This window comes from Vidua macroura, chromosome 5 (genome assembly GCF_024509145.1).
Source record: "Vidua macroura isolate BioBank_ID:100142 chromosome 5, ASM2450914v1, whole genome shotgun sequence".
Taxonomy (NCBI): domain Eukaryota; kingdom Metazoa; phylum Chordata; class Aves; order Passeriformes; family Viduidae; genus Vidua; species Vidua macroura.
In genome coordinates this window covers 44395097-44416491 of record NC_071575.1, presented here as the reverse complement: position 1 = coordinate 44416491, position 21395 = coordinate 44395097, and the positions used below count along the sequence as shown (strand labels likewise).

At 38.6% G+C, this 21395-nt stretch overlaps 1 protein-coding gene across 4 annotated transcripts in view; it reads left to right on the top strand.

The window, feature by feature from the left end:
• TMEM117 (transmembrane protein 117) overlaps positions 1-21395 on the top strand; it is a 189910-nt gene that overhangs the window by 8529 nt on the left and 159986 nt on the right. For 2 of the 4 annotated variants that reach the window (XM_053978921.1, XM_053978925.1), the window contains exon 2: positions 5552-5856. In XM_053978921.1, the coding sequence (XP_053834896.1) occupies positions 5552-5856 (305 nt within the window). Of the gene's footprint in view, positions 1-3580; positions 3621-3769; positions 3839-5551; positions 5857-21395 lie in introns of those variants that run through there. The other 2 variants (XM_053978922.1, XM_053978924.1) reach the window with 2 other exon arrangements.

Here is a 21395-nt window from a genome sequence, read left to right as displayed (position 1 = left end):
GAAACATTTCTGCTGTTCCACATTCTTTTACACAATTCTATTTTTTCACATCTACTTGAAAAGCAGTATTAGTGTTTAAAATATCATTGTCTCTGATTAACTTAACATTCTTAATTTCCACAGGATGTATCTATTTGCCTTTTCTTTCTTCTAAGTTCTTCAACTATTTAGTTCTTCGGTTATACACTAACTATTGCCAGCTTTTGTGTGGTTTTTTCTCCCTCATTTGTTTCATGTTTTATTGTGCTGCTTTCTCTTCTTTTAGAAGATAGTAAGAAATGAGTTGGGGATGAGATAAGGAGTAAGTTTGAAGTGGTATAGCTGAGACAGGTCGTCATAATCATGAGTGTGAAATTCCAAAGCAGGGAGTGTTTTGTTTCAAGGATGTTTTTACAGGTGTACTGGTTCTGGCTCAGAATTAAGTTGACTATCTTCATAGCAGTGAAACTGTGCTGTGACTAAAACTGTTTGTGACTAAAACAGTGTTGAAAACACGCCAGTGTTTGGGCTATTGGTCAGCAATGCTTGCACAGGATCAGGGCTGTTTTGCTTTCCCATTTTGCCCGCGTTCCCATACCAGCAAGTAGGCATGAATTTGGGAGAGGATAGAGCTAAGACAGCTGACCCTGTATAATCTGTAACATCATGCTCGCTAATAAAACAGGGTAGAGGAAAAGTGTGAGATATGGGGTGTATTCAAAGCTGCTTATCAGAGACTGATGGTCTGCTTGTGGGCTTTGGTGAGTGGTGGCCTTAGCATTTTTTTTTTTTTTAATCCTTACTTATTACATTTTATAATTCACACTTTTTTTTCTTATTAAACTGTCTTTTATTAAACCATCTTTATGTTGACCTACTGGTTTTCTTTCTTTTTCTCCTATTGTTTCCCCTGTCCCACTAGGGAAAGAGGCAGGGGGAAGTGAGTTAGCAGCTGTGTAGGTGCTTACCTGCTGGATGTGATCAAACCACAGGAGCAGGATGGAAGAAAAATACATTAAGAGCACAATCTCTGAGTAGTGGAGTTTTGAGATTTGAGGGAATGAAGTACGTTTAATGAGAAGCATGCCAGGGAAGAGGCATTTGTGCATCCACAGATGAAAGAAGAAGGAGGACAATGAGAAAATTGTGACTGTTTAACCTTGAGAAGAGGAGGCTCAAGGTAGAGGATCTTATTGATGTGTCTAAAAGCCTGATAGGAGGAGTAAAGATGAAGACAGACTCCTAGTGATGTCCAGTGAAGAACCAGAGGCAATGGGCACAAACTGAAATACAAGAAGTTTCATATAATTTATTACAAAAAGATAACATTCCAGTTACAGACTATTGTGCTGAAGCCTGATTCCTCATATCTGAGTGTAAAATGACACTCAGACAAAAATTGATACTGTAATATCAGTTAGTAGTATCAATATATGGTTAGTTCAATACTTACAGCTCTGCTGGAAATTGGGTGTAAAATGACAGCCTTTAAACAAGTGCTATTTTATAGCAGAAGTGCCGATAGATTAGTTTCATTCACAAGTATCAAAACTAACATTTCAAGATGACTCATTGTCCTGATTCAGCCTGCTTTTTAGGTTCAACTTACTGGTTTTACTTCTGGCTTTTTCATTTGCTGACAGTTTTGTAGGTAAGAGTTTGTTTATATTCTTTAGTTGCAGGCAGTCCCTGGCTTTCAGTGAGCAGGCCTGATTAGTCTTGTCTACTGAGATTGTTAATTGTTGCTATTCAGGTGTGCATTTCATCAAGGAAATCTTGATTGCTTGGTTAAAAAGAAGAAATAGGAGCACTCCATCTTTTATTATATGAGAGTGAAACACTACACTTTTAAAAATTATGTCAGCTTCCTCTTAAAACAGCAAATGCAACATGAAATCTGGGGGAGATACAAGGAGCACTTATGCTTTTGGTTACTTTAATAGAAAAGTAGATGATTTTGATTTTCGTAACTTAGTGACTTCAAAAACTTGCTCACTGATTTACTATCTGAAAAAAAAAATATTCATGGATGCTTTGTAGTAGCGTGGGTTTCAATCTGAGCTGAAGAGAATATTTTTTGGTGTGTAGGTGCATGAAGAGTGTGATCTCTTTGTAGTGCATGCTGCCTCCCTCTCTGTGGGTTCTCATTAGCTGAACATAAGGAGACAGAGTTCTGCAAGCATGGCAGTACACACAGAACTGTTGCATGAACAGGCAGTGCTTTTCACTGTATTTCTGTACTCTCACATTGCACATGATGATTTTTCTTTTTGAATTTTCTTTTTACTGTAAAGATAGTTTGGGGTGTGTTAGTGTGAAATACTGAATACTGCATCTTTCTACATAAAATTGAGGGTCTCAGACTATTCCACTGAGGAAGATAATGTGGTGATCATGTTAGACATCTTCAATAGCAGTTACGTTTGTTTACAAAAATACATAATACTGTATCGCCAGAAGTACAGAAGGGGTTCACAAGTCTTCTGCTGCTTGTTCTGGTTGTGCTGGTCTTTTGCAACGTGACTCTTCTAAATACCCTTCCACATTCCTTGGTGGATCTCAGCCACATTCCTGTCTACCTTGGCCTGAAGCAGCCAGATGTCTGATGCCAAATTTCAGATACCCACTCCAATGGAGTTACCTGACTTTTCCCAACAATATATTGTGTTTAGCAACTTCAAGTTTGTTTTATCTGCCTTCAGCAATGACCAGAACTGGTACATACTGCATTAAAACCCAGTCATAATGCAATGCTAAGAGCATCCTGTAAACGTTTTTCTGGGATGTCAGCAATACCAGCACACTGGCACTAGGGACCACATCCCACATTAAAAGGCTTTGGTTGACAATCCGGCTGAAGTGCAACGTCAACAACTCTGGCAGGCTGCACAGGGGCATTTTGCCCGACACAGTGACCATACAGACTGGGTGTGCACCCTGGAGCCTCAGCATACCCCCTTCCCAAGTAAGTAAATTGGGTGTAGACCTCCTTCCCCTCCCAAATATGAGGGTTTTCATAGCACATCCTGCGTGATCTGGCTGTTACTGCCAGCCCTGTGCTTTTGCTTTCGGATAATAAATATCCAGTTTTGCCCGCCTGTCTCCCGTGTTTGTAAATTTGCATAATCCTGGAATCTGACAGATGGAAATTGAGTGCTGTTCGGGTTTCGTTCACCTTACCGGCTGGACAAGCCCCCGTGGCTCCCCGGCCACCCTTTCCCGGGGTGAATAAAGACACCCGCGGCACGCCGCGCACGTTTCGGGTCCTTGCTGGCAGACTCCGGGGGAGGGGCGGGCACGGCCGGGCACGGGCGCCGGGGGCGCCGGGACCCTGCCGCAGCGGCGCCGCCCGCTGCCGCCGCGGCTGCGGCACTGCCGGTGCCGCTCGCCCGCGCCCAGGAGCGGAGCGGAGAGAAGGAGCGCAGCCACCGCCGCCGCCGCAGCCGCTGCCTCCCCGCGGCGGCCGGGGGGCGGGACGCCGCGGCAGCCAGCGCCGCTGTCAGCGCCCGAGGGGGCTGGGGGGCCCTGCCGGCCGCGGGCAGCGGAGCGGGGCCGCCCGCCGCCGAGAGCCGCACCGGGACGGGCGCCGAGCCGCGCCGCAGCAGCAGCACCGCGCCCGCGGCGCCGGATCCCCCGTCGCGGTGAGTGCAGCGGGCGCCGGGCGGCCCGGGGCGGCGGCGCTGCGGGGGCCCAAGGCCCGGTGCCCGGCGGGGCGGCGGCGGCCGGAGCCGCCGCGCCGGGGGAGGTGGCCGCGGGTGCCCGGGTCTGCGCCGGGGCCAGGGGGAAATGGGTCGATTTAACAGGTTGCGACGGGCGTGTGGTCCGCGGCGCTCTTGGCACCCGCGTTTTCGGCGTTGAGGTAGGTAGGAGCAGGATTTTTGTTAGCAGTTTGTCACTGCTGCTGTTGCTAATATTGGCTTCCGATGCTATAAAACGTTTCCTAAGAAACCGCGTCTTCAGCTGGGTGTTTGATAATTCTCGGGTATCCGGCAGCTGTCAAAAATACCAGGACGTGTAGTTGTTTTTCTCCATTCGGGCTTTAAGATGGTTCATACACATAAGGAATTACCAAAACTTTTCTTAATGGTAACAGAACGAAAGGAGAACAAGAAGTAGCTTTGGGTATCCTTATGGCCCTAAAGGCAGTTTAATCTCCCCAGAGTGGTATTTTCTTAGGCAGCGACCCTTACTTTAAATCACTTTTTCTTTCATAAAGTTTTTGAAGGACCGACACTTCCTCGTGCCAGCTTTTTAACTCTGTAATGTGGTATTTTTTTTCTTTTTCATATGTAATTTATGCATAATGGGACATTATTACTTTCTTTTATTTACTGAATGCATTGTCTGAATCTATCTAGAGGTTCTTTTATCCTTTTCATTTATTAGGTACAGAATTCCTTGCAATTTTACTAATATAAGTTGGGTTATGGAGTTAAATAATTTTGGGATTAACTAAGGGGAGACATTGAAATTCATGCCATTTCTAAGTTTGCAAGTCCTAAGTTAGAAGTCCAGGAAGGGATGAGTAATTGATAGGGGGGTTAGGTCTTTTGTGGGCGGGTTTTTGTTTGTTTTGGTTTTTTTTGCTGCAGGGCATATGACATTTGCAAAAATTTGCCACTGTATCCTTCAAGGATCATGCTGTTATAAACAAGCAATATTACTAGACACATTTTTTTTTCTTCCTACACACTGTGTCGCTTGAATAATTTTGGTGTTCTACAACACAAAGGCCTTGTATCTTTGTGCATACAAAGTGGTTGAAGAGGATGAAACAACTAATTGGTTGTGAATAAAAAAAAAAGAAATCAAATGGCAAACAACTAAAATGCTCCATGCTCAGCTGCATTTTTCTATAGCAGTACTTAATAAGTAGGCAGGTTTCAAAATACAGTTTTTGTATCCATACAGAACAGTCTTTTTTCAGGCTATCTTATTTTATGGTTTTGAAAATATAGGTGTACTCCCTAAAGTAAACAAAAAGATTTATACAGGCTTGCCTGACTTGCAAGAGTTAATTCTAGAAACTTTTCCAAGATGTTATTCTTCCATATGAGCACATGTTTGTGATGTTTCTGGGTCATATGCTTTTAAGCTTCCAGTAGAAGACCTCTGGACTTCTGAGCTGGTTCCGTCCTTCTCCAACATGGAAAAAGATTCCATTTAGGCTTGGCATAAACCTTTGTGAAATCTGTGTTGTATTTTTTTGTGTGGCTGGAAAGGCATTCTGTGTTTTAAGTAGCCTGCCATGTTTTTATATTCATTCTTTTCATGCCCCATTATGGAGGAGGTGCATGAAGTATAGTTATTTGAGACTGAAAATCTTGTGATACAATGTATATATGTTTGGTTGTTGTTTTTACATTGGAATAGGGAGAAATTTCAGTTTTTCCTGTGCCTGGATCTAACAATATCTTTTGATTGAAACTTCCATTTCTAGTCAAGTCTAAAGTGTTAAAAAAATACTGATGAGAAGGTTGCAATGATTTGATTTTTGTAATGTGTGAGTCTCTCCTAAATTCTGAGAATTTGGGGTATATATAACGTTATGCATTTGTATCTTTACATACAGGCAAAACCCAGTTCTTCAGTATCTGAGGATGGATAAAGACTTCCGCTACTACTTCCAGCACCCGTGGTCTCGCTTAGTTGTGGCTTACTTAGTGATCTTCTTTAACTTCTTAATATTTGCTGAGGACCCAGTATCTCACAGCCAGACAGAAGCCAATGTTATTGTTGTTGGTAATTGTTTCTCCTTTGTAACAAATAAATACCCTGAAGGAGGAGGCTGGAGATTTTTGAAGGTGTTTCTGTGGCTCCTTGCCATTCTCACAGGACTGATAGCTGGGAAATTTCTCTTCCATCAGCGCTTGTTTGGTAAGTTAAAAGATGCATCTGCTGACTTCCTGGTAATGGCTTTCTGACTTTTCTGTTTAGCTTTCTACTTGTGGCAATTTAGTAAACTTTGCTTTTAATCGCTTCTACTATTTAGAGCTGTATAAAACTCAGTACATCAAAGCTTACACTGTCATGGAAAGTAATGCCATAGCATAACTCTCAACGATTTCAGTCAAAAAAAGGATAAAAATAGTGAAAGCTGACATGTTTTAAATACTTGGGAGGTCAGTAACTTTCAGTTTTTCTATGTTACGAATGGACTTCTTTGCACCTTCAGACCAGTTTTTAGGTCTTATTATGTAACTTTCTCAGCAATTTGAAGAAAAGGAGTTCTTCCTTGGGGTGGCAACTCCTCATGCCTTGTCAAAAGTCAAAAGTGGAAGCAGAGGCTCTTGTAAGTATTAGCAGAACTGTGCTGAAGAGCTCCCATGTGAAAATGGAGAGGTAGGACCTGTCTCTGTTTTAGTACAAAATCAAATCAGTAAAATGGAAAGGTGGGAAATGGGGAAAAACATGACAGTAAATGTTTCCATACACAAGCTATGACTTAACTGAGGAACGTACTGTACATAGGCTAACTGAAAGGGATGAAATGGCCCTGGAATAAATTCTGAGACTGAGAACTTAGATGTAAATATATAGAGATACAAAAATACCCGTTATCGTCTTAACTTATGTGTAGAGGATGTGCATCTGAAGGCTCAAGGCTGTCTCTATGTTCTAGAGATAACTAGAAATCTTCAGTAGAAAAGATTTCTTTGTTTCTGCCAGTTGCACTATTCTTTGAAACATCTGTCTCTGGGTGTGTTGCTGCTGGTCTAGATGGACAACCCCCATATTCTTATACTGTTAGCATTGCAGGATGGATGGTTACTGGAACACCTCAAAGCACATGAGCAATAGGCCATTTCCTTTGTCTGTCTCATTCTATTAAGATCAAGAGAGAGCCACTATTGTTTCAATAAATCAAATGTAAAGCTGTTGGGTTGAGGAATGAACAAGGAAAGCCACAATAAGTGACTTTTAATACAGACTTCTCTTGAAGCAGTTATTCTGAAAAATAATTAAGGGTCATGAAGAATATTCAGCTATTTTACCATAGTGTAATGGTAAATGTAAAATGTTCCCATAAAGAGGACATTTTACCTGGAACAAGGGCTACCACAAGAATGCTTTCAATTCTGGCTTCTCCAATTGAGAAATGATTTTGTTAAACTGAAGATGTTTAAGGAAAAGTGATGAAACTGATGATAAATTTAGAAAATTAGCCTGATAGTGAGAGGATTGAGAGGATAAAGGGAAGATTAGAGAGTGACTTGCTCAAATTTGAAGGGCAGAACTTTTGATTCAGCATATATAATGCAAGGTCCAGTGCTTGGAAGTGGCAAATAGCCAGCATTTTTTTTTTTAATCTGGAAGGCTAGACAATCAGTGGAACAATTTTTTATAGGATACGACCTCATCAAGACATGAATTTTTCTTTCTGAAAACACATTTTTCTGACTACTGAGTCATTATCTTCTACCTAGGCAGGTTATTATGATAATTTCTTCAGGATTTGTAAGTGAATATCATATGTAGCTAAACATAAATTTTAAAGTGGCTTGATTCAGTCTTACTGCCAAACAGGGAAGGTCTGTCCAGCCTTCAGTGTCTGCTGCTTTGTGCCTCTCTGCAGTTGCTCAGTGAAACAGGATAGGGTACTTACCCATATTAGCAGCACCCATCTTTTATTTCTGTAAGGATCACATGTCTGACCATACTGATGTTTGTGGCAGCACTAAGATGGGGTCAGCATTGAGAGGAAACTAATGGGGAAAAAATTCCTAGCCCTGAAGTCAGTGCTGGTTTATGGATATTTATGGTTGTGGTCTGGGCAAGCAACATGGGCGTAGTACAATCTGATTTGAGGCTAGCTGCTGCACATTGAGTTTCATGGCAATTTCAGCCAATGTAGATCTGTCACAACCCCACCCTCCTAATGCCAGCCACATAATTTTGAGCCAGTGCTGCTGTTGATGTGACATTGCAGCAAGCCAGCTCAGGCAGCCAATCTCATGGAAAATCAGTTGCTTCTGCTGTCATCTACAGCAGCTCCTTGAACTGATGTGATCGCGTGAGTGCCAGTGCTGATGGAATGGCCAAGGACTGTGCAGCCCAGATAGCTGGGGGCTGTGGCAGCCGTACCTTGTGTTGGCTCGAGTGCTGTGGGACTCAACCCACACAGTGTGGCAGTGGAAGTGTGCTGCTGCTTGTGATACACTGCGAGCAGATGGCAGGCAGTGGGACTGAAGAGCTGACTGAATTGCTGACTGATGTGGCTGTGTAGCTGGTGTGGATAGACATTTCTGTGACAAGAATGTGAGTTTACAGCTTCAGGTATCTCTGTGTCTCCAAGAGATTTTTACAGCCCATGCTGAAATATTTTCTGCCTGTTATTCGCTACTACTTTAATGACTTCATTGTCTAGAAATCACTCCTTTTATTGAGATCCTCATTGAGTATGTCCTCTGGATCTTCTGGCATCAAGCAATTAATGAATTCACCCCTTTATTGTTTTTAATTTCTCTAGTCTATGTCTTTAAGTAGCTGCTACTTTTGTAATTTTTCTTTATTTAAGTTTTTTTAAAAAATGTATAATTGCTTAGTACCACTCTGGTTTTAAATCCTTGTTTGTTTATTTATTTTGTTTTTTTCTCTGCTAAACTCTGCAGAGGAAATTGTGACTGATTGTTTCTTGTGGCCTGTGTATAACTTCCTGCAGTCAGGAAACCAAATAGTGCCAATCAATCTTCCCCTGTCAGGTCTTGGCTCACCATGCAGGCTGCAAATTGAAAATGAAAAGAATTTGTCTGCACATCTCACTTTAAATGAAGAGGAGAGGATTTTCTTTCTCTTTGTTCTTTCTGCTTTTTTATTCCTTGTCTTCTGTATTTCTTGCTGCTGAGTTTACATAGGAACTAGAAAGATAGTAGCTGGAACTGTGTCATAATACAGTTTACCATCTGTGACAGTCACTGCCTGATAGCCATGACTGTCATGGACTAAAATAATAAAAGAAATAAGTTCAAACATCTTATGTGTCTAAAAGTGGAAGGAGACAGGTGCTGGAAACTTAATTTAGGCTTCATCACTCTGAGTTTACAGAGAGATAAGGGAGTAAGTAAACTATACTGATGAGAAGTAGAAATCGTAGCTGGAGGACATAATGGAATGTTTTCTGTTGATAATATTTGTTGCAACCTTTGAGCAGTATTATCTTCAGGGAATCCTTGAAGACTCTCCTCATGACTTAAAACAAGATTAGAAAACAATTACTTTTCTTGTTCATCAGTCAAGAAATAGCTTATTTCATTTGATAAACATTTCCCATGATAAATATTCCCATGGTAAATAGCCCTTATCTAGTACATTCTCTATATATTCATGACATGTATCAGAACAAGCAGAATTTTAACACTGTTATCCACTGTATTATTTTGATCAATCACTAGAGATATCTTCTATTTGGTTAGGTATTGTGTTCTGCTGTGCTTTTAATTTTGCAATGGAAAGTGAAAGGTCATAGAAGAATATTGGGAGTTTGGGGAAAAAAAAATAAAGATACCTACCCCTGGTTTGTTTTTTCTTTCTGTATGAGAGAATTACTTGAGAGGAGGGAAAATGGTAATTTCTTGATTAATTTTCTGCTTTATTGAAACCAGAGAGACCTTATAAACTGACCCATTTGATGACACTATGGATTCAAAAAATGCATTCAAATCTTGACTTAAAAGAAATTCCTAAATAAGCATTTGCCTGTTTTTCATTTTGCACTGTGGAATTGTATGGAAGATAGCACAGTGTTTAAGGTGTATGTTTTAATTGGCGCCTGCTCAGTTTATGCACAGTTGCTCTTCTGCACTACTTCAGACCTAAATTCTGAGTTCAGTGGGTTTTTTTTCTTATTTTGCCCAAAGTTCAGGCTGTGCATTTTGCATCAGTATAGATAAACATGATCCTTATAAATCATTATCACTGAGCCCATCACAATAGCTATTCTAATCCGTGCCCCTCTACTGTAAAAACTATATGTTAGGGACAATATTGGAGCTATCTCTGGGTAAGAGAATAAGCTTAGGGACCAGAAAGGTATTAAAACCTCAAAAAAGCCTAGGGACTACACATGTAAAAGTAAGTCTTCAATTTGAATAGACTTTTAGCTGTATGCATAAATGGGCAGTATACTTGGAAAATACCTTATTTTATTCAGTCCAGCATTTTTGCTTTGACTGGTCCTTACGTGTACTAATCCTTAGCTTATGCTACATATTAGATACATGAGTTTTTAAAAACTTCCTACAAAATGCACATGTTTCTACTTGTCTTATTTCTCATTTTGAAGATGTATTAAAATCTGGTTAAAAGTCGGATTGCAGAGACTATGTTTGTATTGTATCTGTATTTGAATCAATTGCCAATAAGTGTTCTTAGGTTTATACTTGTAAGTTCTTTTCTAAATGGTGTGGATGGAAAAACAAAGTACTTATTGTGTATAATTATAATTACAGAAAACAAGATGTATATAGCTAAATCTCTATTTCTTAAAATGGAGGAATCATAATACAGTGAATAAATTAGAGCTGTTGTATAGATGTTGAATTTAATGGGTTTCTCTCTTACAAATGTTCACAGTATGCAGTTTGTTTAAAATTAAATGATAATGTGAGCTTCGTAGACACTGGGATAAATGAATAAAGCACTCATTATAGGAATTGCACTCAACTGTGGGTGCACACAAATGTTGCAGATTTTTTATTGGACAGTAGTGCCATGCTGGGAGTAATTTCATGATAGATGGTTTCAAACAAAATACCCACCAAGGTTATGCAGTCTGAAAATGTTACTCTTTTTGTCAAACATCTTATCTGGAAGGCTCTAAAACATCATACAAATGTGTTAAAAGCAGACTTCAGTGCCTGCTTTTATGCTGAATTTTAAGGGGTGTATTAACTGAATGAAGATTGCTAGAAGAAATTAGGCAGACTGGGATTTAGTCAGGATGATGGTGCACTACATGGGAAAAGTGGATATTAGTCAGGTAGCAGGATAAATTCATACAATATTACATATATAATCAGTTAGTATCCTGATATAATAGGGGTCATGTCAGTGTAAAATCTGGGCAGTGGTATTACTGCTGGTGTTGGCATATCTCTTTCATAGTGGTGCTTGTGAAATAGCTAGTGAGCCATGTGATCTGTTTTGCCAAAGAAGCTTCCCATAGATTTGTTAAGATTTTTGCATACTTGTTCTTCAGCCAGATTGTTTCCCATTCTTGTTTGATGGTAGTGATAGGAACAGTTTTACCACCATCTGTAGAAACAAGTGGTGTTCATATAGCAATACTTGCATAAAATTCTAAGCTGATTGATAGAGCATATTCTTTTCTGTTGTCAGCTCTATGTCTTACATTACACTAAGGACTGTCACTTAAAACCTAGCAACATTGTTCCTGCTCTTTCTTTCCCATTGATGACTTCAGCCTAATAGAAAACAACTAAGGTGATAACTGGTAAAAAAAGAGCCTGTTCAGTATTTTAATAACAATGATGAAGTTAATGCTGTTGAAGGTATTCAAGGTCTGCTGTGATTGCCTCACAGTCAATTCACCTCTTTTGTACCAGTAAAATGTTGAAGCAATACAATAAAATTATTTTGGTCCTACAAAATGTGTGCCAAGGGGCCAGTCTAACAGTTTGCTAATAATAACGCACAAATGACTGTGAGTAAGCATTTCTGAGAGCCAGAATCCTCAAATTAAAAAAAAAAAAAAAAAAAGGCAACATAAAAAGAAGAAGCTCTCAGCCAGCCACTGAATGAGTTGCAGGCTTCTCAGATTCCAGCTCTGGCAAGCTGACAGTAATTCAGATCTCAGTTTATTTTAAACTTTACATCGTTCATGAGGGAGACCACAAGTGACCTTTCAAATATAAATGAAAAGCATGCAAGTGACCTCCTAATTTCTTGTCTTACTCTTATTTTTAGAAGAGCCATAACATCTCACTGCTTCCTCTTTTCACACTCAGTGAGAAGACTGCTGTTGTCTGCACTTAGCCTTAGTTGTGGAATCAGTCTTTGGGTAGTAGATTATAGAGTTTAATTGAAGAGATACAGGCAATGGCTACAAAAAGATTATTCTCTCTTCAGTGAAAGATTTTATTCTACTGGAGGTGCATATCCCCTTGCCCAAGCAGTAGCATAAGAGTGCAGGAAGAGCTACGTGTGTCAGATTTTCCATAATGGGAAAGCTCTAGATAATATTTAGCATCCAGAGACTGAAAACTAAAAATAAGTTCATTGCTATTTCATATTGATGTGTCAAATCTGTGTTTTGATCTTTTTGACACAAGTTCCAGATTTTTCTTTCTGTTTGAAGTGATTTTGAGAGTGATTTTGGAATGATGCCTGCCACTTATGGGAACGATATGTCTCCATTCCCCAATTTCCAGAAATAGAAGTAAGCTTATTCTTAATAGATGCATCCTGATGGGCATAGTGCAGGTGCAACCTAGTGCAGGGGAAAATTTCATGTATCATTATCCCATACAAGGAGGAGATGGAGAGGATATTAGTGTGGAACATCACCTTGCCATGTGCCTGCTGAAGAGTCCCTAGGAGAACATGATTTCCTTGGTCCCCTTAGGCTATCAGTGGCATGAAGGTCCTTCACAAAGGACCTTCACAAAGGTCCTTCCAAGCTAAATCCAACCTGTGCACTCCCCAGCCTGTGCACTTGCCTTACAAAGTTTTTTAAAATATAAATATATATATATATATATAATTTTTTTTTTAATTCCAGAATGAAAAAAACCCTCAACATATTCTGGTCCTTAACAAACTTTGAGTGTGTTATCAGGATATAAGAACTATTTAACAAATAGTTTTCTACAAATGTGGGATATACATTTCTCGTAGATATTTTACAGATGGCAAAAGTAAAAAGAATTTGTAAATGTCTTCACTAACCAAACTGACTTTCAAGGAAGAGGAATCAGTAATTGTTCCCTATGACACAGGTAGGGCAGAAATGCAGGGTTTCTAAATGTGATTGCTGAGACATGAGAGGCACATGCCCTAATTTCAGATGCCGGAAAACAGAATTTTTTGCATTCTTCTTTTTCTCTTTTCATCAGAAGGGGCAATGCCCCTTCCCCCATTGAGTAACTCATGCCAGGGGTTGTCAGGAACAGCAGAAACTCTCATGCTTTGAGGAGTCACACTATTCCTGATTCCTTTATGTGGAAAGGAGTCTCCCAGGAGCACGCTGAACATCTGAGTAGAGGTATCAGCAGAGCCTTGAATTCAGCTTTCATCTGCAGCACTGGGGTATGATCTTTTGAAGTGCCCAGCTGTGCAGGGCTTTTTAGGCTCACTTATGTACATGCCAAATAATATTTTCTATTTCTGGGACACTGATGTAATGTCTGTCTACTATGAAGCACACTTTCATTTAATAGTAAAGCAAAGAAGAAATTAAATCTGTACAAGATTCAGGTAAAGTCAAACATGCTAAACAAATAGTAAAAAAATAATTAGGACAGTGAGGGAGTAAAGAGATGAGGCAAGATGGAGAAAAACATTCCTAGAGAGTCACAGAGCAACAATATTTAATTTTAACTTAACTTAAGTAAGAGGCCTAAAGACTGGAAGACTGCAGTTTTAAATAACAAAACCTGAAAAATATCCTAGCTCTTTTGCTAATAGATGTAGGTGACAAAAAATATGAATCTTAATTCACACTTGACAGTGTAATGTGCTAGAGGTATAGAAAAGGGAGAAGGAACTGAAAACTAATATTTTATAAGGAATGTCTGTGGAATTCCTGATCTGGGGAATTCAGGGCTTAACACAATGTTCAATTTTGTGTCACTTTCATGCAGGACATAAAAAAGTATTTACAGTTTTCTCCATGCTTACCACTTTGCTTCATGTTATCCTTGATAGGTTCCAGCTGAGATTACTTTGAAGTGGTTTGGGGTTTCTATCCCATGAGCCTTATGTCTGTGGCAGCCAAAGGTGGAATAATTTTTATCTAAATTAGAGGTCACTTTTGTATGACTTGTCTAAATTCAGAGAGTAAAACAGGAGTGCTACTCTCTTGGGGATGCCTACAGATTTTCATCTCTTAGGCTGCAGATAAAAAGCAAACTTCTCTTGAGACTGTGTTTCTGCTTGCCTTGCTGGGCACACAGCAGAGCAAGTGCAGGTGCTCAGGGTCTCTGCAGAGGTCAGGGCCATGCTGCCTGTGCCAAGAGCTGACCGAGGCTGCCTGTGTGTCCCCACGGGTTATCAGAATGCCATGCTGGCTATCAAACTAAATCAGAACTTGGTTGCGGCTCATATAAGGTTGTGTATAAAAGATGAATTAGTGCATTATAATATATAATACTAGTAAATATTGCACTTGAATATTTTGCAGAATATTGCCCCTGTGGCTACAGAAGTGGTTGACAACCCCAAAACTCCATTAACTTTGTTTTACTACCCCTTTGCCCTCCTAGCAAAGGTGATGGAGGATGCAAAATTGCAATTTCAACAAACCTATTTTATAATGGCACCACCAAAACAAATGATGCAAAATTAGCTTTCATGTGTTAAAATCTTTGTAATACTTATTTCAGTTTTGGGCTGAAGTTTCCAAATGCTGAAGAATTTCTTCTGAAAAAAAAAAAGAGGTCAGGTTCTCTACTTTGATAACTCAGGAGTATGTCTATAATGTTTATAGAGTCAAAAATATAATAGCTATGTCTTCTTTTAATCACCTGAAAATCTGAGGGTTTGCACTTGGCATTTTTCACTCAATTGCAAAATTCAGAGAAATGTCATGAAAATCTAAGTATGAATCTGTTTCATATTGTTAGCTTCCACCAATGCACAAATGTCTTGCAGTGATATGATATTAAGACCTGCTTGTTTATCTTAATTTGCTTTTCTAGAAATAGCACATCATTCATTTGTATTATGTACACTATATAATTTTGTCCAAAAAGGGTTATCTACTACATACAGATTGAAAGGACCACAGACTAGACAAAACTATCATAGCCACTATATTTAGTAGTAACTTAAAAAAACCCCTGGATTTCCAATCATTTGATACTATGTTATTTGCAAAACTAACAAGGACAAATAATATATTGCAACAACTATGGTTACTAGGAATTCTCTGCCTGGAGAAACTGTGTTATAATAGTCAGTGAAACTGAACAAAGTAATATTTCTATTGCAAATTTCCTTTGGAGCTGGTATATAATGAAGACAAATTTTCATGACTAAGAAAACAAAAGGGTGGGTAGGTTACAAGTAGAACATTAAAAAATACTCTTTCAAGGTAACTTTATAAACAGCTAGCAAACTATTAGGTCAGCAAGGAGAAAGGGAGGAGCAGAAAATATTGTAATTGAAAAATGTTTTATTTTTTTGCAATATATGCTTGTTTTTTCTCCTTTGTTTTTAAATGAATTATGAATTTAATAATAAAAATAGTGTATAGAAATATGCATTGCTATTCTTTATCTAGCATATTTAGCTCTCCTTATTTGGAGAACTGTTTAACTAGCTGCCATGTTCACTCAAGACCACTAGAAGGTGCTCCTCTGTTGAAAGATAATTATTTCTGTCTGAATTGCTGTTAAAAGCTAATTGTCCTCTGATAACTGTGGTTCTGGCCAATTGTTACACAGACTGTAATTGCAGCCACTATCCCGGCTATAGAACAGCTGGACCTTGTCTGCTATAACCATTATCACAGCTTGAAAATAACAGATTTATTATCACTCATTCTCTGATAAATTAAAATCCCATCTGAGCAGGACTCTAGTTAGTTTTGCTGGAAGGTGAGGCATGGAAATTGTGGTGAAACTAGCAAACATTTCATAAAATTAGGAATCACAGAATCATTTTGGTTGGAAAAGACTTCTATGATAATTGAGTCCAATCATACACCTAACACCACCTGAACCCATTACTGGAGTAAATTAAGGCAGAATGCATCCCTAATGAGAGTTTGTACACTTGTCTGAAGTCTGAAGGAAAGCCCAACATAAAAAACAAACAAACAAAAACAAATAAACAAAAAACCAAACCAAACCAAAGAAAAAACCCTAAACAAAACTACGACAAACACAAATAGTCACTTGTTAGAAGTACAACTGCTATATGTAAGACTGGTCCAAGTCTGGCAGAATAATAATCAGCCTTCCTGTATAAGATCTGTGCAGATTGCAGCACATACTACTTCTGACATAGGACTGGATTAACTGATTGTGTCCTTTGTTGGTGCTCAGACAGGTGTTGATCTGCATGCATATACAGGTGCCAGTTGAGAAGTGTATAGTTTACAGAAAAGCAGTTTTCACTGAGTCTGGAAAGGCTCAGTTCTATGTGCATACCCCTGTACTCCACTGTGAGCTAGAGAGCGTCTTTTTCATCACTAAAATGTGCTTCCTCTTGGTCCCACAAAACCAATTCCCCACTTTGCTTTGCACTGGAAACATAGACATGCTCAGTAACCCCTGAGGTGCCTGTTTGTCCAATGTGAGATCTAGTCAGTCTCCATAACAGACAGCAGAGTTGCAAATATTTATTGAAGACAAAAAATAAACCTCATGCTTAATCTGCTTTGTTTTCTTACTCAAAATTCTTTATAAATGTTTATTTTAAAGGTATGTATAGTAGATACATTTTAAGTAATTATATTTACTATTAAAAATAAGCTTGTGAATTGGCTTCAGAAGAAAAGAACAAACAGTATAGAAAAACCCCTGATTATTTTGACAGGTTGTTGCAGAGCATCAGTGAAGTGGCATTGAAGAACAGAGATTTCAGCACTTCCCTTCAGAGTTCAGCATCAGCATTATACAGGCTATAAATACTGCTATGTTTCTTTTATCTGCTATGAAGTTTGGATTCCAAAGAATTCAAAGAAGGAAAATGTAGTTTCTGGAGCCATGACATATATGGTGATAAAACATTTTGGCTCTAAAATTAAAAAAAATAAGGAGAATAATGAAATTGCTTGGATAGGTTTGGGAGTTAAAAAATGCTAAATATTCTAAAATAATAAAGAGTGCAAAAATATAATTGAATATTTACATGCCCTTTAACTAACTTTTTTTTTTTATTATTATTATGCAGTGAGGCCATTTAAAAGAGAATTTTTTTTCCCACAAGTTTTGTAATCTGGGATTTAGTTACATAGAATTAAAAAATCTACACCTCAGGAACAAATGTGTTAGCATTTTTTTGTTGCTAATGCAGGGTTTTCAGTTACTTCCCCATTAAAAATGTTCTAAAACATTACAGGAAATCAATATCCATTTTTACAGGTTTCCTTTTATCTGCATCAGCACATTGTCTAAACCTGAAGTAATAAAATCAGTAATAGTAAAGTCTAAAATTAAAATTAGAGGCTAAATCTCTATAATGGAAATTGAGAGGCACAGAAAAATTAAGAATTACATCTGCCTACACACTAATTCTGGCACAGCTTTAGGTCTTCCCACATTAGCTGCATTCTACAACTCTTCCAAATCAGCAGACTGAAGTATTGCTTCTAGGTAGTAGCAATGACATGAATGTAAAGTGGAGATGTGGTGCCTTCAGGACCCCCCGTGCAACATTTGATATGGCAGATGGCACTGACCGTCACCACCCAGCTCTTTCTTGCCTTTGGGTAATCCATTAAGAAAAGAAAGTGTAAATTCTTTCCTTGCAGCTGCAAAAGTCCATATTCCTACTCTTGTTTTGGTATTAAAAGATGAATGTGCATTCTTTTGAACAATTCTTTTGAACAATTCTTTTCATCTTTGAGAAATAGCAAGAAATCTCTAAAGGCTATGTGGCATTTCTGAAATGGCATTTCTTTCTCTAAGAAAGGCATGCATTTCACGTGTGTGCACTCACCTGCAGTCTCTAGTTCAGATAAGGCCCTTGAGACCACCAAAATCAGGTGACAGGCAGCACAAGAAGCCCAGCTGAAAGACATCTGGCTGTGGTCATCAGTCTTCTGACCAGTGTTGGCTGAACTGGTGGGAAACCCGAGATCATAAGCTCTCTTTGTCTTAGTACACCATGTTCTGTGTGAGGACATCGGTTTTCTAGCTGGATCAGTAGCTGAGACCTTGACTGTTACCTTTTGTGACATCAGGCTGCGTTTTACCTTAGGCTGCAAAAGCTGAGAGCTGCAGTGCTCCCTGATTAAGGTTCACCTTTCCCAGCTGGAGGAAACCCCATCTATGCTGCATCATGTGAATCGAGCTGGTAGGTGCCAGCCTGGAGAAGTCCTGAAAAGAGAACTTGGGAAGGCTGTAGGTTTGATAGGTCCCTGCAGGTGACCAGCACATCCCACCATCTCTTGATTGCAGGCTCCAGGCAGAGCACAGGGAGACGTGGCCCCTCAGTCTTGGATGTCTCCCTAAAGCAGGAGCAGAGAAGATCCATTTCCTCTTTCAAGGCAGATGATGGACTTAGCCATATCACCTGCCTCTGCTGTGGTTCCTCCAGCTGTAGAATCAGTCTAGGCATATTTTTTCTCCTGCCTAAAGAGATTTGACTTCCACAGATTAAAGCAATGTACAATAGTGAAGTATTTAAATTACATTGTGGTATTGTTATAGGTGTTTTCCAAGTGAGGTGATTCTGAGGCATAGCAAAGAAAACCTTTGATATCGGAATGCACTTATTTATGTATATTGAAGAGAAAACCAAACTTTAAGGAACATCTGAACATTTTTATTTTAAAAAGTAAGCTCCTGTCTTAATAACTAAACATTTCAGTAGTTCCTCTGTGAGATGAAAGTATTACGAAGAAAAATAGAGAATATAAAGAGGCTTTCCTTAGCAACTTTGGGAAATCTGTAGCAAAATTTATCTCTTCAACTTAGAAATTTTTGGTTTAACAATTGTTGCTTACAAAACAATGCTGAATGCACAATAGTAAATGAGAAAGTTTTTTCTCTGAGAATAGCTGAGCATGTACATAAAAGGTCAAATCTTTCAGGCCATGGTCTATGTTGTGTTCATTGAATGTATTATGAAGATGTTAGAATATCTAGATAAGAAATGCAAAAGCTACCTAGACCTTGCAGTCAGTTTTGTAGGCTAATGCATTATTACAATATACTATAATGTGTTCAAACTCATAATAGTTAGGTATTTAAATGAATACCATGTCCTCAGATTTAATCCAAACAAGATCAGTGAGAAACCAATATTGCAACATATTTGTCATAGTAGAAGATGTTTACTTTGGCTCTTGGCTGTTTAGTTTATTGTTCACTTACTGTAGCAAAATGGAATAAACATATAATTTTATTTGTTTATGTCATTCTATCCAGGTAATATTATAATAAAACATTTTAGGAGCATGTATTTTGAAGTAAAAATATAAGCAAGTAAATATGAACAGATGTCTTGTGCCTTTTAACTCTTACTTTGCAGAAAATCTTTAGTTTCCATCAGGGCAACAAGCGCATTAGATCAGCCTAGCTGAATAAAAATGCTTTTTAAAAGTGTTTAATTGATTATATAACCATTTATAATCAGGAAAACAAATGTCTAGAACCCTTATCAGCTACTAGATTATATTCACTGCTGAGTATCGTGAGAAACAGGAATATCTAGGAGTAAGAGATGGAAGGATGTCTTTTAAAAGATTATGCAGTGCTTTTAGACTCAGCCCAGGACATAGGCATGTTGTATGAGATGTCCAGGCTGGGAGAACAGGCAACAGAGGCACAGTGGCACAGATGTGTTTTGTAGCAATGCCCTTACCTGCCTTTTTTCCTTCTGTTCTTCATTATTCAGGGTTGGTTGAGACTAATTTTTCTAGAAGCATGAGGTTGTTACTTCTCTTTTTTTCCCCCCTTTTTCTCTTATATGTGTGAGCATCTTTGGACCTCTGTTATAGATGGCTTTATTGATAGATAATTAATGAGCTTTATAGAACTTGTGGACACAGACAATGGAGGCAGACATGGAGGCAATAGACAATTAAATAAAAAAAAAATGTTTTTCTTTTAAAGTAAGAAAAATTGAAATATTAAGAAATATCAAAGGAAAGAAGCAGTACTTAGAATGAGGTAAGTACACATAGGCATGCAATGCTTCTGTGGGATTTTGTGAGTGTAACAGTACAGACTGACACTTGTAAAGTGTTTCAGATTAGCAGAACTGGATTCTTTTCTTGTCACAGTTACAGACAATTAAAAAAATTTCTAGATTTTATACATATATATTTAGTCAATACAATAGAAACAGAACAAGAGAGATTGAACACCCATGTAGAAAAGAATATTTTTCTAATACATACAAGGAGAAAATGATATTAAAACTGTGGAAATTAAAGAATTAAGACTGTACAAAGTATATTAAAATTATTTTGTCATCAGTAACTTTGAAAATAAAGTTAATGTGCTCACTGATACATAGGCTTTCGTAATTAACAAGGTAATGTGTAGAACTTGGCGCAAAAACAAGTCAGCAGGTGGCTGATTATTGGAACATGATTATTTTACCCATACAATGTGGTGAAAGAACACATATTTAATGACTCTTGAAGGTGGATGTTCTGATGACTGTTGTGCTGGTTGAATGACTAAAATGTATTGTAGTGTAATTATCTTGGACTGTCCTGAAGCTGTGATGCTAAGACCCCAAAGGAGCAGAAGCATTCTGTGTAGTGGCATCTTTTACCCTTCTTGCAGCTTGGCCACCTTTTTATTTCAGAGCTTTTCCAGTGCAGACTTCTCCCTGTTGAGGAGTTCAGAGTTCGTGGCAGAACACGGGCTCCCCTGAAGCAGAGCACTGATAACAAACAACAGTAGTTGCCTGGGGTTTGGGGGGAACCCCTGCTGCCTGGGAGAAGACAGCACAGCTCTCTAATCCATGCTTGTTTATCTCATGAGCAGATTCATTGTAGCTCTGACTATCCTCAGGGACTTTATCTTACTATTTATTTTTTGTTTGTTTGTTTTTGGAAATGTGCTGCACTTTCCTGGGTCAGTGAGGTTCCACTGCCAGTGGAGCTCCAGAGCAAGCAGCATTAAAATGAAGTACTTGTAGAAAGCCTCTCTGCAAATGCTCAAGCAGTTCAGCTGGAAGCATTCTGACAGTTACTAATTGCACAATCACAATCACAGCAGCACTTACAAACAGATGAAGAAATAATTAACAGAAACTATAAGGAGGCTCCTCAACACTGTCTGCTCTTAATCTTCCTGTATTTTTCTCTCCCAGAATTAAAGGAGCTACTTAGAACTTTTCATAATTTTTTATTCCATGTTGCATGTACATACAGATAGAAGTATTATTTTACAATAAATTAGGGTATGACAACAATATTTAAAATGCCAATTCTGTAAAGCTAGGAGCTGCTAGTATTTCTTGTCATGTTAAGTTTTACTCTGCATTTCTGTGTATTCTTGCTTATTCAAGAGATATCTGTACAATATGGGAGACCAAATATGAAATAGGTC